This window comes from Glycine max, chromosome 17 (genome assembly GCF_000004515.6).
Source record: "Glycine max cultivar Williams 82 chromosome 17, Glycine_max_v4.0, whole genome shotgun sequence".
In the NCBI taxonomy this organism is placed as follows: domain Eukaryota; kingdom Viridiplantae; phylum Streptophyta; class Magnoliopsida; order Fabales; family Fabaceae; genus Glycine; species Glycine max.
Genome location: NC_038253.2, coordinates 1,037,291 through 1,055,853, shown reverse-complemented (window position 1 = coordinate 1,055,853; position 18,563 = coordinate 1,037,291). Strand labels below are relative to the sequence as shown.

The following is an 18,563-nucleotide window of genomic DNA, read 5'->3' as shown; positions in this document are numbered from 1 at the left end:
CATGTGGCTTTATGACCACTGGTTTTGCACTCTTGGTGCCAAAGTTTGATAGAGATTTTGGTAGATATACACTTGAAAATCTATACCACAATCATCGGTCATCATATTCAGATAAGCACTGAAGGCTTTACCAATGGAATAAAAGATTATTTAGCGCTGATGGCCCCTTTCTTTATATAAGCTGGAGCCATATTTTCAAAAATACCTTCATTATACATCCAAATGTTACATTAATTTAACTTGCCTTTACAAAGTGCTTCGATTAGATAATCATAAAAGGGAAGCCAGTGCTTTAGTATGAGGAATCCCCATGTAAACTCAAAGTTTGATGCCCACGTTCATTAAATTTACGTACTTTTTCTACTTATAGTTGTACTTCTTTAATTTGTACTCGAACCAAAATTTTCATGTTCACAACAGTACGACGATTTTACAAATATTAACGCACAATATATCATATGCTAGTGTAATCTTTCTCACCCCGCCCCCTCCCTCTCAATTCCTTGCCATATTATTTATTGTATAAAATTATTAGTTTAACCTGAGCGCGAGTTTATAATGGTAATTATTTTTTTTATATCTAAAATTTGGATTAATATTTGTTGCATAATGATTTTATCATTTAAAAGAAATACAGCTCAACTATAAATAGTTGTATTGTTTTAAAAACAAAACTAGCATTTTCCTATTTTATTTATTTTTTGTTTGGTTTGATCTTTTAGTACATATTTTTATTTTATTGTAATTTCTAAACATCTATCAAATTAGTGTTTTTTATGACTTCATTTGATTACTCTATTATTCTACTCGTTGAGTCGTTCTCGTTTATGATGTCATGAACTCATCACCTAATTCGCATTCATGGCCTCAGTCTTTCTGCTGGTGGAAGAACATTCTACTACAAGAAAACAAGAAAAGTATTATAGTTACTAATACTAAGGGAGGGTTTCTGACAACCATGTAATTGCTAAAAATCTATTTCAATATATCATGCATTTTCAATGACAAAAAATCGTCAGTAAATGAAATTTACAACAGCCAATCAATATGTCAGGAGTATTGGTAACTTGAATAACGTAAGTGACAGTGACGCCATTTTACACTAAGCCATGATGCGTAATTTACCGATAATATCAAGCCATTTAAAAAAGACATTTCGTTTGTCTGACGACATCATGTTATTATAGATTTATGGATGACTAAATCGTGGCAATAGTACACTGGTTACGTCGACATGTGTTGTTATCAATCAATAACTTAGCAGTGGAAAATGATTTATATTTTATCTGTTTCTTTAAAAATGTTTATTTTAAAAAACATTTATTCCATAATTTTTTTTTAAAAAATTTAAATAAACTGTCTCACCATTAGCTCACTATTGATATTTGTACCATTTTTATTTATCCATCTCTTTAAAAATCTTGCCCAATACAAAGTAAAAAAAAGAGGAGAAAATTACCAAAAAATCAAATAACTTATACTTTTTACGATACAATGTACAGTACGTTTTACTCTTTGAAAATAGCATTAAAAATTAGCAATCCATGATTTTCAATTTTTAGAATGTTGCATGTTTTTAAGATTACTTTTAAAGACATAGTAAATCAATGTTAGGTACTAAGTAAAAAAGTATTAAAAAAATACACACACAGATGAATTGAAGAAGAAGAAAACTTTAGAATCCGAGAGAGTATGAACTAATTGTTTGTAATTTTGAACACTTAGACAAAAGTTAGAGCTCGGTTGTTACCAAAATAAAAGAATAATGAGCCCAGTTTAGTGGAAATGAAATTTTAAGCCCAATATGAACTGCAACAAATAAGGGTGTTGCTAGGTGCACTCATCACTATTGCTGGTGCACCCAGCATTTCACTTGAATGGGCAAAAATGTCCTTTATTTAATTTAAAAATTAAAATGCGAACCTAGCACCAGTTCAGCTTCCTCTTCTGCGTTTTTCTATAACATTAGGGTAGAGGACTTACCTTAGAGAACTTAGGTTAGGAGAAGTTCTTCCGTTAATGGCCTCTGAAGTTGTAACATTAATACGGAAGAAGTTCTTCCGTAAGCTTCTTACGGAAAAAGTTATTCCGTATTTAGTAATTTACAGTTACGGAAGAAGTTGTTTCGTAAGAACCTTACGGAAGAAGTTCTAATGTATATTTAATGCGCATGTAAATTTAAATAATAAAATAAATAATGTTGTTATACATAACACTAAAATTTCTAATGCATATTTAATGGGCATGTAAATTTAAATAATTAATTTTGTGATAATTAATTTTGATATAAATCATACGAATTATAATATATATTGGTTTTGTGGTTTTTTTAATTCCTTAAAGTTTTATTTTTTTAATCATTAATATGTTAAATTACTCATTTGTGCATTAAGTTTTTTTTACTACTACAAAATTTAATATATATTAAATTTTGTAATAGTAAATATTTTTTATTTTTAAAAAAATATACAGATTAAATAATTCGTATGATTTATATCAAAATTATTTGTCACAAGATTTATTATTTAAATTTACATGCATATTAAATATACATGAGAAATTTTAGTGTTATGTATAACAACATTATTTATTTTATAATATAATTGGCTCATTAGCTTAGTTGGTTAGAGCATGTCACAAATATTTTTCAATTTTTTTTATAAAAAAACTCTTACTCTTCTTACCGAAGAACTTCTTCCGTAAGAACTTATGGAAGAATTTTCTATAAGGTTCTTACGGAACAACTTCTTCCGTAATTGTAAATTACTAAACACGGAAGAACTTCTTCTATAAGAAGCTTATGGAAGAACTTCTTCCGTATTAATGTTACAACTTTAGGCCATTAACGAATGACCACGAACAGGGGAGGACGAAGATGCGCGGAGGAGAGAAGACGACAGCAGAGAAGAAAAACGCAAAACGCAAAAGAGGAAGCTGAACTGGTGCTGGGTGCGCATTTTGATTTTTAAATTAAACTAAGGGCATTTTTGCCCATTCAAGTGAAATGCTGGGTGCACCAGCAATAGTGCTGGGTGCATCTAGCAACACCCAACAAATAAAAGATAGCGGCCCGGATTCAGTGAAATCCACATGGTCACACATCGTTTTTTCTTTGCCAACCTCAAGGAGCAACAAAGCAATAGTCTCTGCTGGATGATAATCAATAATATATATAACATGAATAATTCTTAATTCTCTTATTATATCCTCATATTTTATATGATAATTTTTGAATGTTTTATACTTTTAAGACAATAAATATTTTTATTTTTTATTCAATAATGTAGTAGGAGGGTTTACCATTACTCATAAAACATATATTTGAATAGAGATAAATAAATTTTTGGCACTTTAAAATTTGTTAAATTCAATTTTAGTTTCCCTTTTTTTTCTTTTAGTTTCATAGTTATTTTGTTTGTCCCTTTATTTATGAAATATTTTAACTTTAGTTCTATCATTAATATTTTTTTTTAATATTTTAGAGAAATCAGAGATGATCGGATTGTCATGACAAATATTTCTAAAAACATAAAGTTTTCACGATAACTAAATAAATAATAAATCCAAAATAATTATGACAAATAACTTAATCTTGAGAAAATATTTAATTTCAATAAAATAATAATTAAACTATTTTGTTATAAGAAAAATGAAATTTTGTATAAATTTTATTTTTATTTCTCACATAAATTATTTATTTATTTTATGTAAATTAATTTAATTTTAGTATCACTAGTTCAATTTGAATAATCTATATAGGTAACAAGTAATCAATCATAGGAGTCTAACTCAATTAATTTAAATAGAATATGTAAATATTATAAATTTTTTAATATTATATTTAATTTTTACGCATAAAAAAATTAATTGTATCTCCTGAAAGAATAACAAGTTATAATTTTTTTCTCACTGAATAAGTAATAAGTTATATTATATAAATATAAATAATACTAACATTTAGAAGTATGAAATACTAACATTTAAACATAATTTATTACAAGATTTTATTGTATGCCCAAACCCATGTATTTATAACCAAAGAAGCCACGAGGCAATTCTGAGAGTTCACACACAGTCAGATTTTGTTTCGAGTTTCGACAATGATCTGTAATCAACTAAAACGAAATTATTTGCACTACCCTTTCCTTTCCTTTTGTTTGTTTATAATATAAACTCCCACAGAAAAGATAATTTTATTGGATTCTGAAATATTCAGCGTATTTTACAGTGAGTGTTGTTGGACTTGGACAGTAGCTGCTGCTTTTTCCCTTGTCTCCAGCTACCTCCGTTCCTCGATCTCATTCACCAGACAGAACAGAATGGGTTGTCAAGGTAGCAAGGAGAAAAAATCAAAGACAGAATTTACTACTTCCTATGGATCAGCAGCCACTGGTAGTGGTGGTGGTACTAGTTACAACACTGTTCAGCCTCCGCCGCCGCCACCACCACCTACTACTACTGCTACTACTACTAATCAGGTTCAAACATCAGCAGCACCCAAACCACAATCAAAAGCTTCTCCTACAGTGCAGCAGAAAGCAGACACGAGGATTCTGGGGAAACCCTTTGACGACATAAAAAAATACTACAGTTTAGGGAAGGAATTGGGAAGGGGGCAATTCGGGATAACGTATCTGTGCACGGATAATGCGAGCGGTGGGACGTACGCGTGCAAGTCGATACTGAAGAGGAAGCTGGTGTCGAAGGCGGACAGGGAGGACATGAAGAGGGAGATTCAGATCATGCAGCATTTGTCGGGGCAACCCAACATTGTCGAGTTTAAGGGCGCCTACGAGGACAGGTTTTCCGTCCACCTTGTCATGGAACTCTGCGCCGGCGGGGAGCTCTTCGATCGTATCATCGCCCAGGGTCATTACTCCGAGAGAGCCGCTTCCTCTCTCTGCCGCTCCATTGTCAATGTTGTCCACATTTGCCACTTCATGGGTGTCATGCACCGCGATCTCAAGCCTGAAAATTTCTTGCTCTCTAGCAAGGACGACCACGCCACTCTCAAGGCCACTGATTTTGGTCTCTCTGTCTTCATTGAACAAGGTTCACATTGCTTTTACTTTGGATCTTGATTTCTTTCTTAGGATTCTATCTATTGTATATTTGCTTCTTCTTTATTTCCATTCATCTTGAGTCATAAACTCATAAGTACACTGATAGCCCAAGTTTATGTCTAACATAACATTGCCTGTGAGACTTCAGAACTTCAAATGCCAATGCACTCCACTCGCTATCATATTACCTTGATAGCTGCCCGAACAAACAATTCAGTAATTGTAACTTAATGCTATGAGATTGAGTTTTTTTTTTTTATCTAGGTATCTGATTAGTTCCATGTGAAATGTTATATTTGATTTTCTAATGAAGGTGACGTTTTGTTTGCTTTTAAGCAAATTTTGGATCAGATACTACATTGGTTTCTAATTCCTTTTCAGTGTATCCAAATGCTTTTGTTCATTTTTGCTACAGCTTGTACTGAATTCTAATTGCATTTGACTGCTATGGTATTTCTAAAGGGCTTGCATATTGTTACCCGATGTAGTGATGTGACCATTACTTTCACAGTTGATAATTCATTGTATTTTCTGACCTTTATTATTTCAGGGAAGGTTTACCATGATATGGTTGGCAGTGCTTACTATGTTGCTCCTGAGGTATTGCGTCGTAGTTATGGAAAGGAAATAGATATTTGGAGTGCAGGCATCATATTGTATATTCTTCTGAGTGGTGTACCACCTTTTTGGGCTGGTAAGATCAAATCATAGTTTGAAAATTTTGCATATTTACAGTTTATGGTTGAGTTTCTTTTTAAAAAAATTAACTCTTCAATGTGCAACTGGGGTAAGAATATGTTGTTAATATCTTTTGCAGAAACTGAAAAGGGAATATTTAATGCCATATTGGAAGGTGAAATTGATTTTGTAAGTGAACCATGGCCATCCATATCAGACAGTGCTAAAGACCTAGTCAGGAAGATGCTGACACAGGATCCAAACAAGCGGATTACTTCTTCTCAAGTCCTTGGTACTAGATTACTCTTTCTGTTTTGACTAAAGTAACTTTTATCAACACAGTATTTATTTAATCTAATTAAATTAAAAAGTGTTATTTTTTTTGTTAGTACCACTTCAGAAGTTTAATTGTCCTCCTTTCAGTTTTTTATACAAATTTTGCGACTACTTGTATTTGCTGCTTCTGCTTTCCATGTTGTGTAACATATATGAGATGTTAATATTTGACTTGAGTGTTAAACCGTAAAAATAAGAAACAACAAACAAAATCCTGTCCAGGGAAATGTTAATAGCATACCAACAATAAGTTGCTATCAGAATCTCATCAACTAAGTAAATTCTCATCAATCATTTGCATTGGCACTGTTTTGTCTATTTCTTTGTCAAACTTAACCTGACTAAGATTGATGATTTGTTTGGTAAGAACACCCATGGATGAGAGAAGGTGGAGATGCATCTGATAAACCAATCGATAGTGCAGTTCTATCCAGAATGAAACAATTCAGGGCAATGAATAAGCTCAAGAAGCTAGCATTGAAGGTATGGCATCAAACTTAGATTAAAAGCAACTAAAGTCAATGTCCTTTTTCTGGCAGGTCCTTGATATTGTTGAGGAAGGTTGATTTCTCTTTTAATTGAAGTTTTTAAACTTTACACATATGTATATACACTCACCAATTCTGGAAGATGACCATGGATATAATATTATGAAAGTACTTTTGTGGGTTCTGTCTGGTATATATGCCTCTGTTGCTTTCACTTGAAACAAGATAATAATGTCTTTTCAACTGACCCTTTGCAATTTCTTTTTCATCATACTTAATATTACAACAATGTTACCACAAATGAGGGACTTATGTTGTAAAACTGGCATATTTAAAAGGTCTCAAAATATTTCTCTAGGTTATCGCTGAAAATCTATCAGAAGAGGAGATTAAAGGTCTCAAAGCAATGTTTGCCAACATGGACACTGACAATAGTGGCACTATCACCTATGAAGAATTAAAGACTGGCTTGGCTCGAATCGGATCAAAACTGTCTGAGGCTGAAGTGAAGCAACTCATGGATGCGGTAAGTAGTTAGAAGTCACGGATCCCTACAAGAGCATAACTAGTTGAACATATGTGCATTCATTGCATCTTAAACTCAGCAGGATTGTTGTTCTCACGTATATTTTTTCTCAGGCTGATGTTGACGGAAATGGGTCGATTGACTATCTTGAATTCATTTCGGCTACAATGCATAGGCACAGACTTGAACGTGATGAACATCTTTACAAAGCATTCCAGTATTTTGATAAGGATAACAGTGGGTGAGTTTTACAAGACTGGTATTTTAGTGTTTTTTCTAATCATTTGTGTTTGGACAACGAGATAATGTTTTCTGTTTAAAGTCACACACTCATCTTTATAGTTTTGAACTGTTTTATTCTCTGCTTCGTAGTTGAGTTCTTCAATTTTAATGACAAATTTGCAATCAGAAGTTGTCCTTTGAATTTGTTTTTGGCCTGATAACCTGATGTTCGATAGCACATTTGGTACTGGCATGGAGCTTTTATCTGTAAAATACTAACATTTTTATGTTAAACTGCATTAGTTTACTTTAAGGCTACATCAATAACCTGATGACCTGACTTGAGGAGCACCTATGATTGATTGATTTGAATATTGAATTACAAGAGATAAAACTGAATGGAGAATAACAGTGTCTTTAAATTGATGGACAGGTATATTACAAGAGATGAATTGGAGATTGCTATGACTCAAAATGGAATGGGTGATGAAGCAACAATAAAGGAAATAATCTCTGAGGTGGATGCAGATAATGTAAGTTGGTTCTAGTTTGTTTAATCAGGGTACAAAATGTTTATGCTGTACTAATAATTCTTAAACTAACAGGATGGGAGAATAAACTATGAGGAATTCTGTGCAATGATGAGAAGTGGAATGCCACACCAGGGACAGCTTCTTTAAGTTCACTGAATTATCTTTAATAATTCATAATGAAAGCCGATCGGTTGAGTAGTGACTTATAAAAAGCATTATCTATCTCCAGGAATGGGTGACAGGCCACTTCATGCATTGGTGATTTCTTTGCAATCCTCCCAATTTTCGTACAAGGTCGCTGTTGTGCCTGTTGTGCTAAAAGTGGATTTCTTGTTCTGTACTTTTGTATACTTTTAGTTTTCGGCTGTCACATTTTGCTAGTGTCTTTTCGAAGCCTGAATTTTATATTAAGGTACTTTGATATCGTATAGAGTTGTCATTTTTATTATGCCTGAGTAATGAGTAATCAGGGAAGGGAACTAGTTTCCTTAAGCTGTATATGGAAATGCAAGCTTGAGTGCCTAGTTCACATAATGTTTTGATAATCTAATCTTTTGTGCAAATGCGATATTTTCTTTTTTCCTTTTCTTCATCTTCCTATTGGTTGGACTTGGGCTATCTTCGGAGGTAAATCATGCCCTTGCTTCGACGTGCTAGTTGCTATGGCTTATCTTACGGCATGCCCCGAAACGAACCACTAAAGAATTTGATGCTCGAACTTCACAACTCCTGTACGTATTGGACATGTTTCTGTCAATTACTTTTTTTTTTTTGAGGGAGTTTATGTCAATTACTTAAATGGTCTGAATAATCTTGATTGTATTTTACCGTGTACTTTTCAATTTTATTTTTAACATTTGGTTGTTTGACAAAAATTAATAAATAGTGGATTAGATAGCTTACAGCAGATAGCCTATACCTAATAGCAATATGCATAGATTTTTTTTTTTATTCATAAGAATCGAAGATAAATATTAAGAATTTTATAAATTATAATTCACTATATTTGATCAATTGAGTTAGACTTTTTTCGAATGGATAGATGAAATTTTAACTAATAACTCGATGATTACATTTTAAGGATTTGGTATTCGATAAAATTGACAGTTAAATTAATTAATAAATATGAAATTATGTAAAAGGATATGTTATATTTATTTTTATATATATTATTTTTTTAAAGTAATCTTTAATTTATAAACTTTAATTTCATTAAAAAAATTATAAAATTATTATTTTTATTTAAATGTTTCTATTAAATAAAATGAGATCATAAAATTGAAATGATGTGTCCTTGAATTATTTTTTTGGATAAATGTATTCCTTCACTTGCTTGTATTCTTATGCCATGTGTATCCAAGTTTTCTTTACAAGTGGTCCTCTATACGTATTGGTACTCCACTGAGTCCTTATCTTCTATCGATATAATAAGTAATTGGGGCCTGTCACAAGATTTATTAGTGTTTTGGTAAAAAAAAAAGATTTATTAGTGCCAACTTTTAATTTTGAATATAAAACATGTATAATACTTTTTGTTATGGATCATAAATATATTTTTTAGGGAAGACAATTTTACTCATGTTAAATAAAAAAATAATAATAGATTTTCCTTCATAACTCAAACATTACTTTAAGTAGTGTATAAAAAAGACCATAAGTCAATGAAAAAAAATGCTATCCACTAATGAGATAAAATTCATTACCAAACACCTCTGCTTAAGTCAAAAAAGCTTATTCACTATAAACCAACAATTTGACTACAGAGCCTTTGTGTACAAATATAAATAGGAATATTAATGCTACAACAATTAAATGAGTATTTTATTATGTTTATTATGATTCATATTCATTTTTAAAACTTTAATTTTTTTCTTTTAGTTTAAGATCTAGATTTTATACTAAATTTCATATATCATCTTATAGTCATGTCAATTTCTTGTAATTTTTAAAATTTACCTTGTTTATGGTGTGTTATTGTTAACTGTGATTCCTTTATGCTCAATCCTTATTCCTCAAGATGAAAAGTTTAGTTTATGTATTCTCTTTTCTAAATTTTTTTGCAAAGATGAAATCATAAACAACATTAAGTATAAAGATAGGCATAACAAAGTCACCCTATCCCTAACAATGTAATGTTGAGATGTCTTTTCCCAGTTCTTTAGACATTACTATTTTTCAATGAATAATCCATAAAAATATATGCATGGATGACCAAAGCACACAATAACAATAAAAAACATAAAAGAACAATAGAAATTGAAATTACATTAATAGATAAGAAAAACAGTTACATTACAAGGAACTTTGGCTACTAGGTAGGGAGTTTAGCCTCTCATAATCATCAGAGATTTTACACTTCAGAGGCTAATAAAAGAAATGGCTTGATGACTATTAATAAAAAAAGAGGAAATGACTAAGAAGGAGGGTTTCCCCTAAGGGATAGACCCGGACTTTTGATAGTTCTAAGACGGGTATATTTTTCCCTTCTACTTCTTCTTCTTATATAGGCACTAGGTAGTTTAATTTTCACGCTAACTTTGCGTTGCTTAGCACGGTGCGAGCTTTCGAGTTAAGCGCGCCTTTGAGCTTCGTTGTGGGCTTTTCTACGTGCTAAGCCTGAGCTGTGCTAAGCGCGGGTACGCACTAAGCGAGCTGTCCACTTTTTTAATTTTTTTTTCAAGGCTTTTTTTTTCATTTTTTACCTAATTTTCCTTCAAAGCACTTGAATTTTTCTTACTTTTGCTCATAAAAAATAACAAAGTTGTTAATTTCTTCATTATTTTATTAAAAATAATAATAAAATAAAAAATTATACTCATTTATTAACCAAAATTAACTATCAAATTAGCTCATATTTCAGATAGAACACTTGATGACAATAAAATGCACTAGCCTACACAGAACAGCTGCATTTTATGATACGTGGTTGAGCAAAAGCATTGTTAGTAAATTATAGACCGAATAAGGCAAAATAAACTAGAAATGCAGTGATCATAACATTTTTTGTTTGTTTGTTTCCTTTTTTTTTTTTTAAATAACCCAGAGAAGTCAGGAGAATCGTGGGTCCGAAGTTTCATATATTTTATTTCTTGGGGTAACCTCAAAGTAAACTGGCTACAGCTACAGTTCCTAAGAATAATCAAAGGGCGCTCCAATTGTTGTAAAAGGAGAAATGCCTGACGCTAATCAAGTTAGTTTAATATTAATAAGAGGGTATCCAAGGTTTTAGCTTCATATTCCCCTGACAAAAATTGTATTAAGAGGCAACCATTTAAGTTACTCATCCACGTGAGGTTGTTTTCCTATACTAGGTATTATGCATCCCACTAAGTATAATATTATATGCACGTGTGCACGCCCTTTCTTTATATCTATATATGTCTGGGAAAGAGAAATTATATAATAAAGTTTATACAATCTATTTTACATCAAAGAGAGAAATATGAATTAAGAGAAAAAGGCCTCTTAATAGTTAAATTCATCTCTAAATGCATAGAGCTTTTTAAAGGGTTGTGCACCTTTTTATGACCTAAGTGTGAAGTGGAAATGTAACATTTGACATTCTAAGCTTCAAACAGCAACGAAGTGGACAGAGTTGTGTTATATATAGAATAATATATGTGAATGGTGCCTCGGATGCTCCAACGATGCTGTTAACATGGTAACAGCCCTGCTTTCATAACAAGACAATGCAACAGTAATTAAAACATGACGGTGAGTTGTCATTACCAGTGGCAGAGCAGATTAATACTTTGCCAAAAGAAAATTGAAGCCAGAGCAAGCCATGGCTGTTGCTTAATTAAACCTTACCAAAGGTGCACATTCTCTTAAATGCTTCTCACTTGCATTTATTTTAATATATAGTAGAACGTGTAGCTAGTGCGCTTGGATTAACAAATAAAACCTTAAAATGAAAAATACGATTAAATTTTTTGGAAGAGTTGGTAAAACAGAAACATCACATATAAGAAATATAAAACCATTGTTCTAATAAAAAATATTTCACTTTAATTTAAGATATATACACCCTTTGAGCCTAAGAGCGAGGCTGGTGTGTGACTTAAGCTTCTGGGATAGTCGATTATATTCGTGAGACAAACCCGTTAAAGATTTCGCTTTTCTACAATCTGAAGTTAATAGCAAAAGTGTGGCTCGGAATACAATGATATATAGAGAGTGAAGCGCACGTGATAATGCTAATGCATGTCTTACCTCTCTCGCTGTTCTCTTTTTTCTTTTTCTTTTAAGAAACTGAGAATGATATTCATCAAAAGCGGCCCGAAACAAAACTTGCATTGAGATCACTGTCATTTGCCTCAGTCCATTAACATTGGCTAATGTATTTAACTTCTCTTCTTGGCCTCCACTGAGACTACTGAAACTTCTTCTCAATATCCCTTTTGCCTTCGGCTTACACTCTATATATGCACTTTTGTGTCTTCCAATACACGTTTACCACTCAAATGGTCCATTTCAGAATCCATTTTTCATGCCAACAGTGAACTGTTAGGATTATACATGCTTCGGCGTAAGACCTTAACGTTATGCTTTTCCAACCATAAGCAACCACGTATTGTTTTACGTTTCATTGGTGTTATTAATTAGCTCTGCTCTGAAAGTGCATTTTTCTTTTCAGAAGATTGTTGGCTGTTGAATTGTTTTTTTTCAAGTTTTTTTATTATTAATTAGGAGGTTAGAGGGTATCTGTCACTTTACGTAGCCATTTAACATAATTCAGAATGGTACAACTTCAATCGTGTGCTTCCTTGGTCAATGCCTCGGCATTGTGTGCTATAGAACAAGAAGTGAGGGGAGATAGTGTCAATGTTGTTGCTGAGATTTCAGCCGAGTTAGAAAGGGAAAGGAAGAAGAATGTGGAGCTCATGGAGAGAATATCAATGCTTGAAGCTCAGTCAAGAGAAAGAAACAAGGAATCTCAAGTACGGTTAGTTGATTAATTTAGTTTTTCTTGTTTGTAATTGTACTTAGCTTAAATAAATGCTTTCTTGTTTAAATTAATTTAGTGTTATGTATGATAATTCATTCCCTAACTTGATGAACCAGCTGCAAAGCATTCTTATATTATATCATCCAGCATATACGCTTACACATCTCTGCACACTGCATGATGAAATCTAACTATAATTGGCTCAACTCCCTTCATGGTTTTTATGAAGAGGGAGTATCTTGCTAGCTACATAAAGAATAGGATAATTTATTATGCTGAATTTTATTGCTCGATACTTGTAACTTCTAATTTCCCTTGTTTATTAACAAAAATTAAAGTCTTCAAGTTAATATTATAATTAATATGGATTCAGACACTATGATCAATTATCTCATGGTCGGAGTGTGGAGGAATGATATCAATATTATGCGTATCCTTTGAACATTTAAGAGTTGAGACTAAAATCAACTGTGTCTGTATAAGATGATGACCAAAATTTAATGAAACTTTAAACTTTATCACCAAGAGGTCCATTTAATTATAATTTGTGTTCCCTGATTGTTGAAGTTTTCATCTGCTTATTAACAAGGTAAAAGTGTCTCCCTTGATATCAGGAAAATCATCAACATGCAGTTGTGGGAAGCATGAAGAATTTCAAAAGACAGAAGATACAAATGGTAGATGATGAGAAAAATACTGTGAAAAGTGAAACGGCCCCCGAGTACAAGCCTGATACTGAAGGCATTGTGCCTAAGGAGATTGATCCAGCAAAGCGCTTAGTTAATTGGATGAGCATGGACGATGGCCAAAATTTGTATGCTGAAAAATTTAAAAACTGCAACTCTGTTGCAGATTTCAATGAAACAGATAGTGATGATGCTTGTGATGATAATTTTGATGATGATATGGATAATAATCAAAGACATGAGGAAATTGATGACACAAATGAAACGGTTAGTGCACAAAAAGGTTACCATGCTGATCATATTGATGAGGAATCAAATACAACATGCATGGGAAATCAAAAGACAAGTTGCATATTAATTGCTCCACTATCCGAAAACAGTGAAGTGAAAACACACCAAGACCAAGGGAAAGAAATTAAGGAGACTGCAGCATTTACAGCACCACTTAATGTCCCTTCCTCAGGATCTGTACGTATATCACAGAATAGAAAGCCTCTGAAGGTAGCTTTCTGCCCAAAAGAAGTTCAAAGGATAATTGAGTCTGAAGCCCTTTTGCAAAAAAATGCTCAGTCCCACACTATAAGAAAAATCATAGTTTTTGCATCACTTGGCATAAGGCACGGATGTGAGGATATGTACGAGCTGGAATTCAATCATTTTAGCATTTTGAAGAAAGGAGAACCATATGTGTCTCCAAGGAACCCTGGGGTAAGACTTAGGGCTACTCCTTACTATAAGAATATTAAGTGACTGCTAAAAGATGTAAATAAATTAATTAATCTCTTTACAATTTCAGCAATTAAATATTTTGCTTAAAATTTATAGTCTCTGTGTGAAGAATTGGGATCATCATGTTTTTAATGTAATCACTAGTTGCGTGCCAAAAAGGAGAATACAACCATTAGTTTTTAATCTATCTGGAACCAAGTCACTAGTTTGCATTCAAACTTGAATTTAGACCAATAACTTTTTTTGGCTCAAATATGTCTATTCAAAAAATGCAATGATTGATTTTTCAATCCATGTAGGAGCATGTTTTATATGAGAATCCTGGTGTTCGGAGGAAAATATTTTATCCAAATCGACAAAACCCAGTATTATGTCCTGTTCAGATGCTAGAAGAAGAAAGAGCCATGCGTCCATCTGATGCTAGTTGTCCATCATGCTTATTCTTGTGCATCAAATATGGTGGAAGGACAAGAAATCTTCCTCAAAATGAGTAAGTTTTGGAATGATAATGTTCTTATGTTCCATTTCTGCTTCTTTTTTTAACAGTAGTTTTCTTCATTATAAATGGTGATGGGTCTAACGAATATTGCACTTGAAAATATTTACATTCAGTCTAATATAGAGTAATTAATTTTTGGATTGAATAACATAATGCAGATATGTGAGGCAGCCGATGGGAAGAAACAAACTGAAGTCTTTTGGGCCACTTATGTGCCGAATGGCAACGTTGGTTCATAATCGCAGTGGAAGCTTTTTCTTCAAGGCATTGGGTATCACCCTCCTGTTTATGGCAGGATTTCCTGGTGATCAAGTTCAGAAAGAAACCAAATACCGCAACTTAGACTTGCTTCAGAAATATTACAGGTAGAATATTCCTAGGAATATATATATATATATATATATATACCACCAATATATGAAGCTCTACTTCAATATAAATAAAATTTGAATATTTTCACTATTTTGTTGCAAGAGAGATTCCTAATACACTTGTTTTCTTCATCTAACACATAATTTTCCCGTTACAGAACTGATGAGGATGCTGAAGGGGAGGAGTTGTTTCTTCCGCATCCAATCTCATGTGACAATGTAAGATTATAAATCCCATATAATGCGTGAGTCCCTTGTATCATCCACCTGCATGTTCTTTTGCTTTCAAACTCTGCTGCAATAATTTCTCAAGCTTGTACTGCCATAAGGGTATTCCAAAATTAATTTGACTAATCAAGATTCGAGAGTAAACTCAGCTAATAGTGGCAATCAAATAGTTCTCATACAATGCATGTAACATATTCATATAATAGCTGCAGTTTTATCACACTATTGATTTTAGCTGCCTCAAAATAGCTCTTCTTTTTTGGTGTCACGTATTAGATTGCTCTTTTAAGCTTGGGTTGTTCTAGCAGGGTACTCATGAGCCCCACAATTTAACTAAAAAGACACCTCCTGCAAAATCCAAGGGAAGAAAGCACACAAATGCCGTCATCAAGTCACATAATTCACAAAAGACACCATCTCAACATGCAACACCAACAAGTTCAGCAGCTACTCAATTTGGTTTAAGTGGCTATTCCTCAGCTTACACATATGCAATGGCAGCATTTCATTCAATGCCATCTCAGATTTCCTCCCAAGACACTCCTCACATGCCAAATCCTGCTTTTTCCCCTTCCAACGCAAATCATCGTATGCTGCCGCCACCACCACAGCCAGCAAGTACATTTGTGCCAGTGATGTATTGGCCTCCACCAAATGCATTTCTTCCCGGACCCTATCCTTCCACATATGGATACCATTCTTTTCCTTCTGCTGCAAATTACATGTCATTCCAAACACAACCTTATTACAATAACCCAAAGTTGCTAGAAGGCAGTGGAAAGAAAGATTTAGCCTCCGATGAAACTGAAAGTGACACTGATAGCAGCAGTTCTGGCTGTAGTGAGCACAAGCAGAGACCTGCGTTCCACAAATAATGGGCTCCTCATCGCTACAATGACACGCCATAAACAAATGATGCACTTGGAATGTAATCATTTTTTAGATGCTTCAAGTGGCACGATGCATAGCTTTTCTGTGCAGCTTGTAACCCAAACTTAATGTGTCTTAATATGATTCTGAATCTTTGATTGATATATAATTGATGAATTATTTCTTCGTGGACATACAGTCCAAGACTTGTTCCAATTTGTTATGGATTGTAAAAGAAAATTCTATTGAACTCCTGACAAATCAAACATCGATGTTCGATTTTTCATTTAGCAACGAATATGCTAAGAAAGGCCACTGTAGATAGTTATTGTTGTAGAATGACTAGGTGATTAGCGTCTTTTTTTGTTTGGTGGGGGTTGGGAAAAAATGTAACCGAAGCAAAGCACCCTCAAATGTGAACATAATGACATAATTGACACTGTATAGAGCAATGGCACACAGAAAAATAATTGCGCTCCATTTCTTCCTATAGCGTCTGCAAGAGCATTGATGGGCGTGGCTAGCTGTACGTGATGAAATCAAGTACCTTGTTTCTAAGTGATGTCGTACTTGTTAGGATAAAATCAACAAAAGGGTCAAATTTGTTTAGTTTTAAGAATAAAGGGACTTAATCAACTCAACAAAAAATTAAAGAAAAAATTGCACAAAATTCAAATTAATATTAAGATTGTAAGTGTCATACTTTTCTTGCTTGACAATTTATGATTCAGTAAAGATATTAAAAGATTCCACGACTCATAATGCATACTTAAATTCAAAACGAAAACATATACTCTTCACTAGTTTTTCTTTTTTGGTTCACATACCCTTTACGTGTAAAGGTTGCCTTATCTAAATGTCTTCTCCTTTTGTAGGGAAAGGCCCATTTTCATCAATTTTATTGTTTTGTCGGCTCAGCCAATTTCAATTTTAGCCTCTCTCTGGGAAGCAAAATATTTGACTAGCCAATCTCATTCTTACAGTGCGATTTACCAAATAACTTACCAAGAATTACCAACAAGAAATCTGGACTTTTTCTTGTTGATATTCTACCGGTTAATTCAATCCAGTATTATATTTTGTCATTTCTCATTGCTTATTCGCATACAATTGTGTTTTCTGTACAGAAACATATGAATAGGCAATCTGAATGAAGATGATTTCATTTTTGGCATTTCTGTACAACGTTATTGCTAATAGTCATTTCGCCCTTAAAACAGTACCACTGGGCCTACCCAAGGAGAAATTATTATGAAATTGGTTTGGCCACATACTCTTATTCTTGAATCTTGTTCAATGGATCACTTTTGTATACTTAATCGCATTTTTCTGGACTAAGACTAGTCGACTACCTATCTATCTAATTAATTTTGTCCGCAATTCTACAAATTGATTACTTAATTTTTTTTGCCAATCTTCAAATCAAATGAAATAAGGTTAATTTAAAATTTTATTAGTTGCTTGTTTCTTCAAAACTTTATCCTTGTAATCATATTTACAAGTTACAACTATTATGATCTATCTCATCTCAAATGATCTTCTTAGGTGCTTGTGTGCATCGCTATGGTGTTTCGTAATTTCCCTCTCCCCTAGATAGTGGATATGCTAAATTGAATGTTGATAGATCTGTTACGGGAAGTGCAACCTGTGGTGGCCCTTTATGCGGGGATTATATTGATGGGTCCTTCGTTAAAGGCTTCTATGCTGATGACTTTGCTAAATGCCCCTCAAGGACCATATTATGGGGTTGCTTACTACTGTCTTAATTTCTTGTGGGATATCGGGAAAAAAGAATTAACACAGTTATATATTGCTCATATAGTCATATTGTTTGCTTTCATTTTTAAGATTTACCTTTTTCAAATATTAATGTTGTGTTATATTTGTATCCTACACATGTACCCGTGGGTCCTCTGCTTCTCAATCCCAGACAACACTTTTCTGAAACAAGACCTTATCTTTTTATATATTATTGGTAAAAGTAAATAATTTTAAAATTTATTTAACACTGCTATATGCCAAATATATATATATATATATATATATATATATATATATATATATATATTCCGCTATGCATATATTTTTCAAATTATTATCTAATAACATTAGTCCATAATTTTTTTTGAAGTGTAATTGACACGGATTAATAATATTAAAAACTTATAAACTACTATGAGGGTGAACAACTGAACACGCATAAATAATTAATAATAGTGTACTCATTACTTTAATATACAGTTTTACAATTTATAAATGAATAATAATTTTAATAACGTGTTTAGATTTTGACTGGCAACCCAAAATTGTGATTTGAACAAAATGAATAGCCATCAATACTATTTGAGAAACATAATATTGACAATATATATGATCCTATTTAGCT

The 18,563-nt window shown here is 32.7% G+C and overlaps 2 protein-coding genes across 2 annotated transcripts; both read left to right on the top strand.

Moving 5' to 3' along the window:
* Window positions 1–4,064: 4,064 nt before the first annotated feature.
* On the top strand, window positions 4,065–8,274 carry LOC100812843 (calcium-dependent protein kinase 2). The gene is made up of 8 exons (XM_006600249.4): window positions 4,065–5,052; window positions 5,614–5,757; window positions 5,881–6,033; window positions 6,445–6,560; window positions 6,924–7,091; window positions 7,205–7,332; window positions 7,747–7,846; window positions 7,919–8,274. Exons 1-8 carry the CDS (start codon window positions 4,320–4,322, stop codon window positions 7,991–7,993), a joined length of 1,617 nt encoding a protein of 538 aa, XP_006600312.1. The 5' UTR covers window positions 4,065–4,319; the 3' UTR covers window positions 7,994–8,274.
* Window positions 8,275–11,905: 3,631 nt separating this feature from the next.
* On the top strand, window positions 11,906–16,537 carry LOC102665389 (uncharacterized). The gene is made up of 6 exons (XM_006600248.4): window positions 11,906–12,786; window positions 13,409–14,188; window positions 14,509–14,699; window positions 14,867–15,073; window positions 15,238–15,298; window positions 15,616–16,537. The coding sequence occupies exons 1-6, from the start codon at window positions 12,586–12,588 to the stop codon at window positions 16,180–16,182; spliced, it is 2,007 nt and encodes a 668-aa protein (XP_006600311.2). The 5' UTR covers window positions 11,906–12,585; the 3' UTR covers window positions 16,183–16,537.
* The last annotated feature ends 2,026 nt before the right edge of the window (window positions 16,538–18,563 follow it).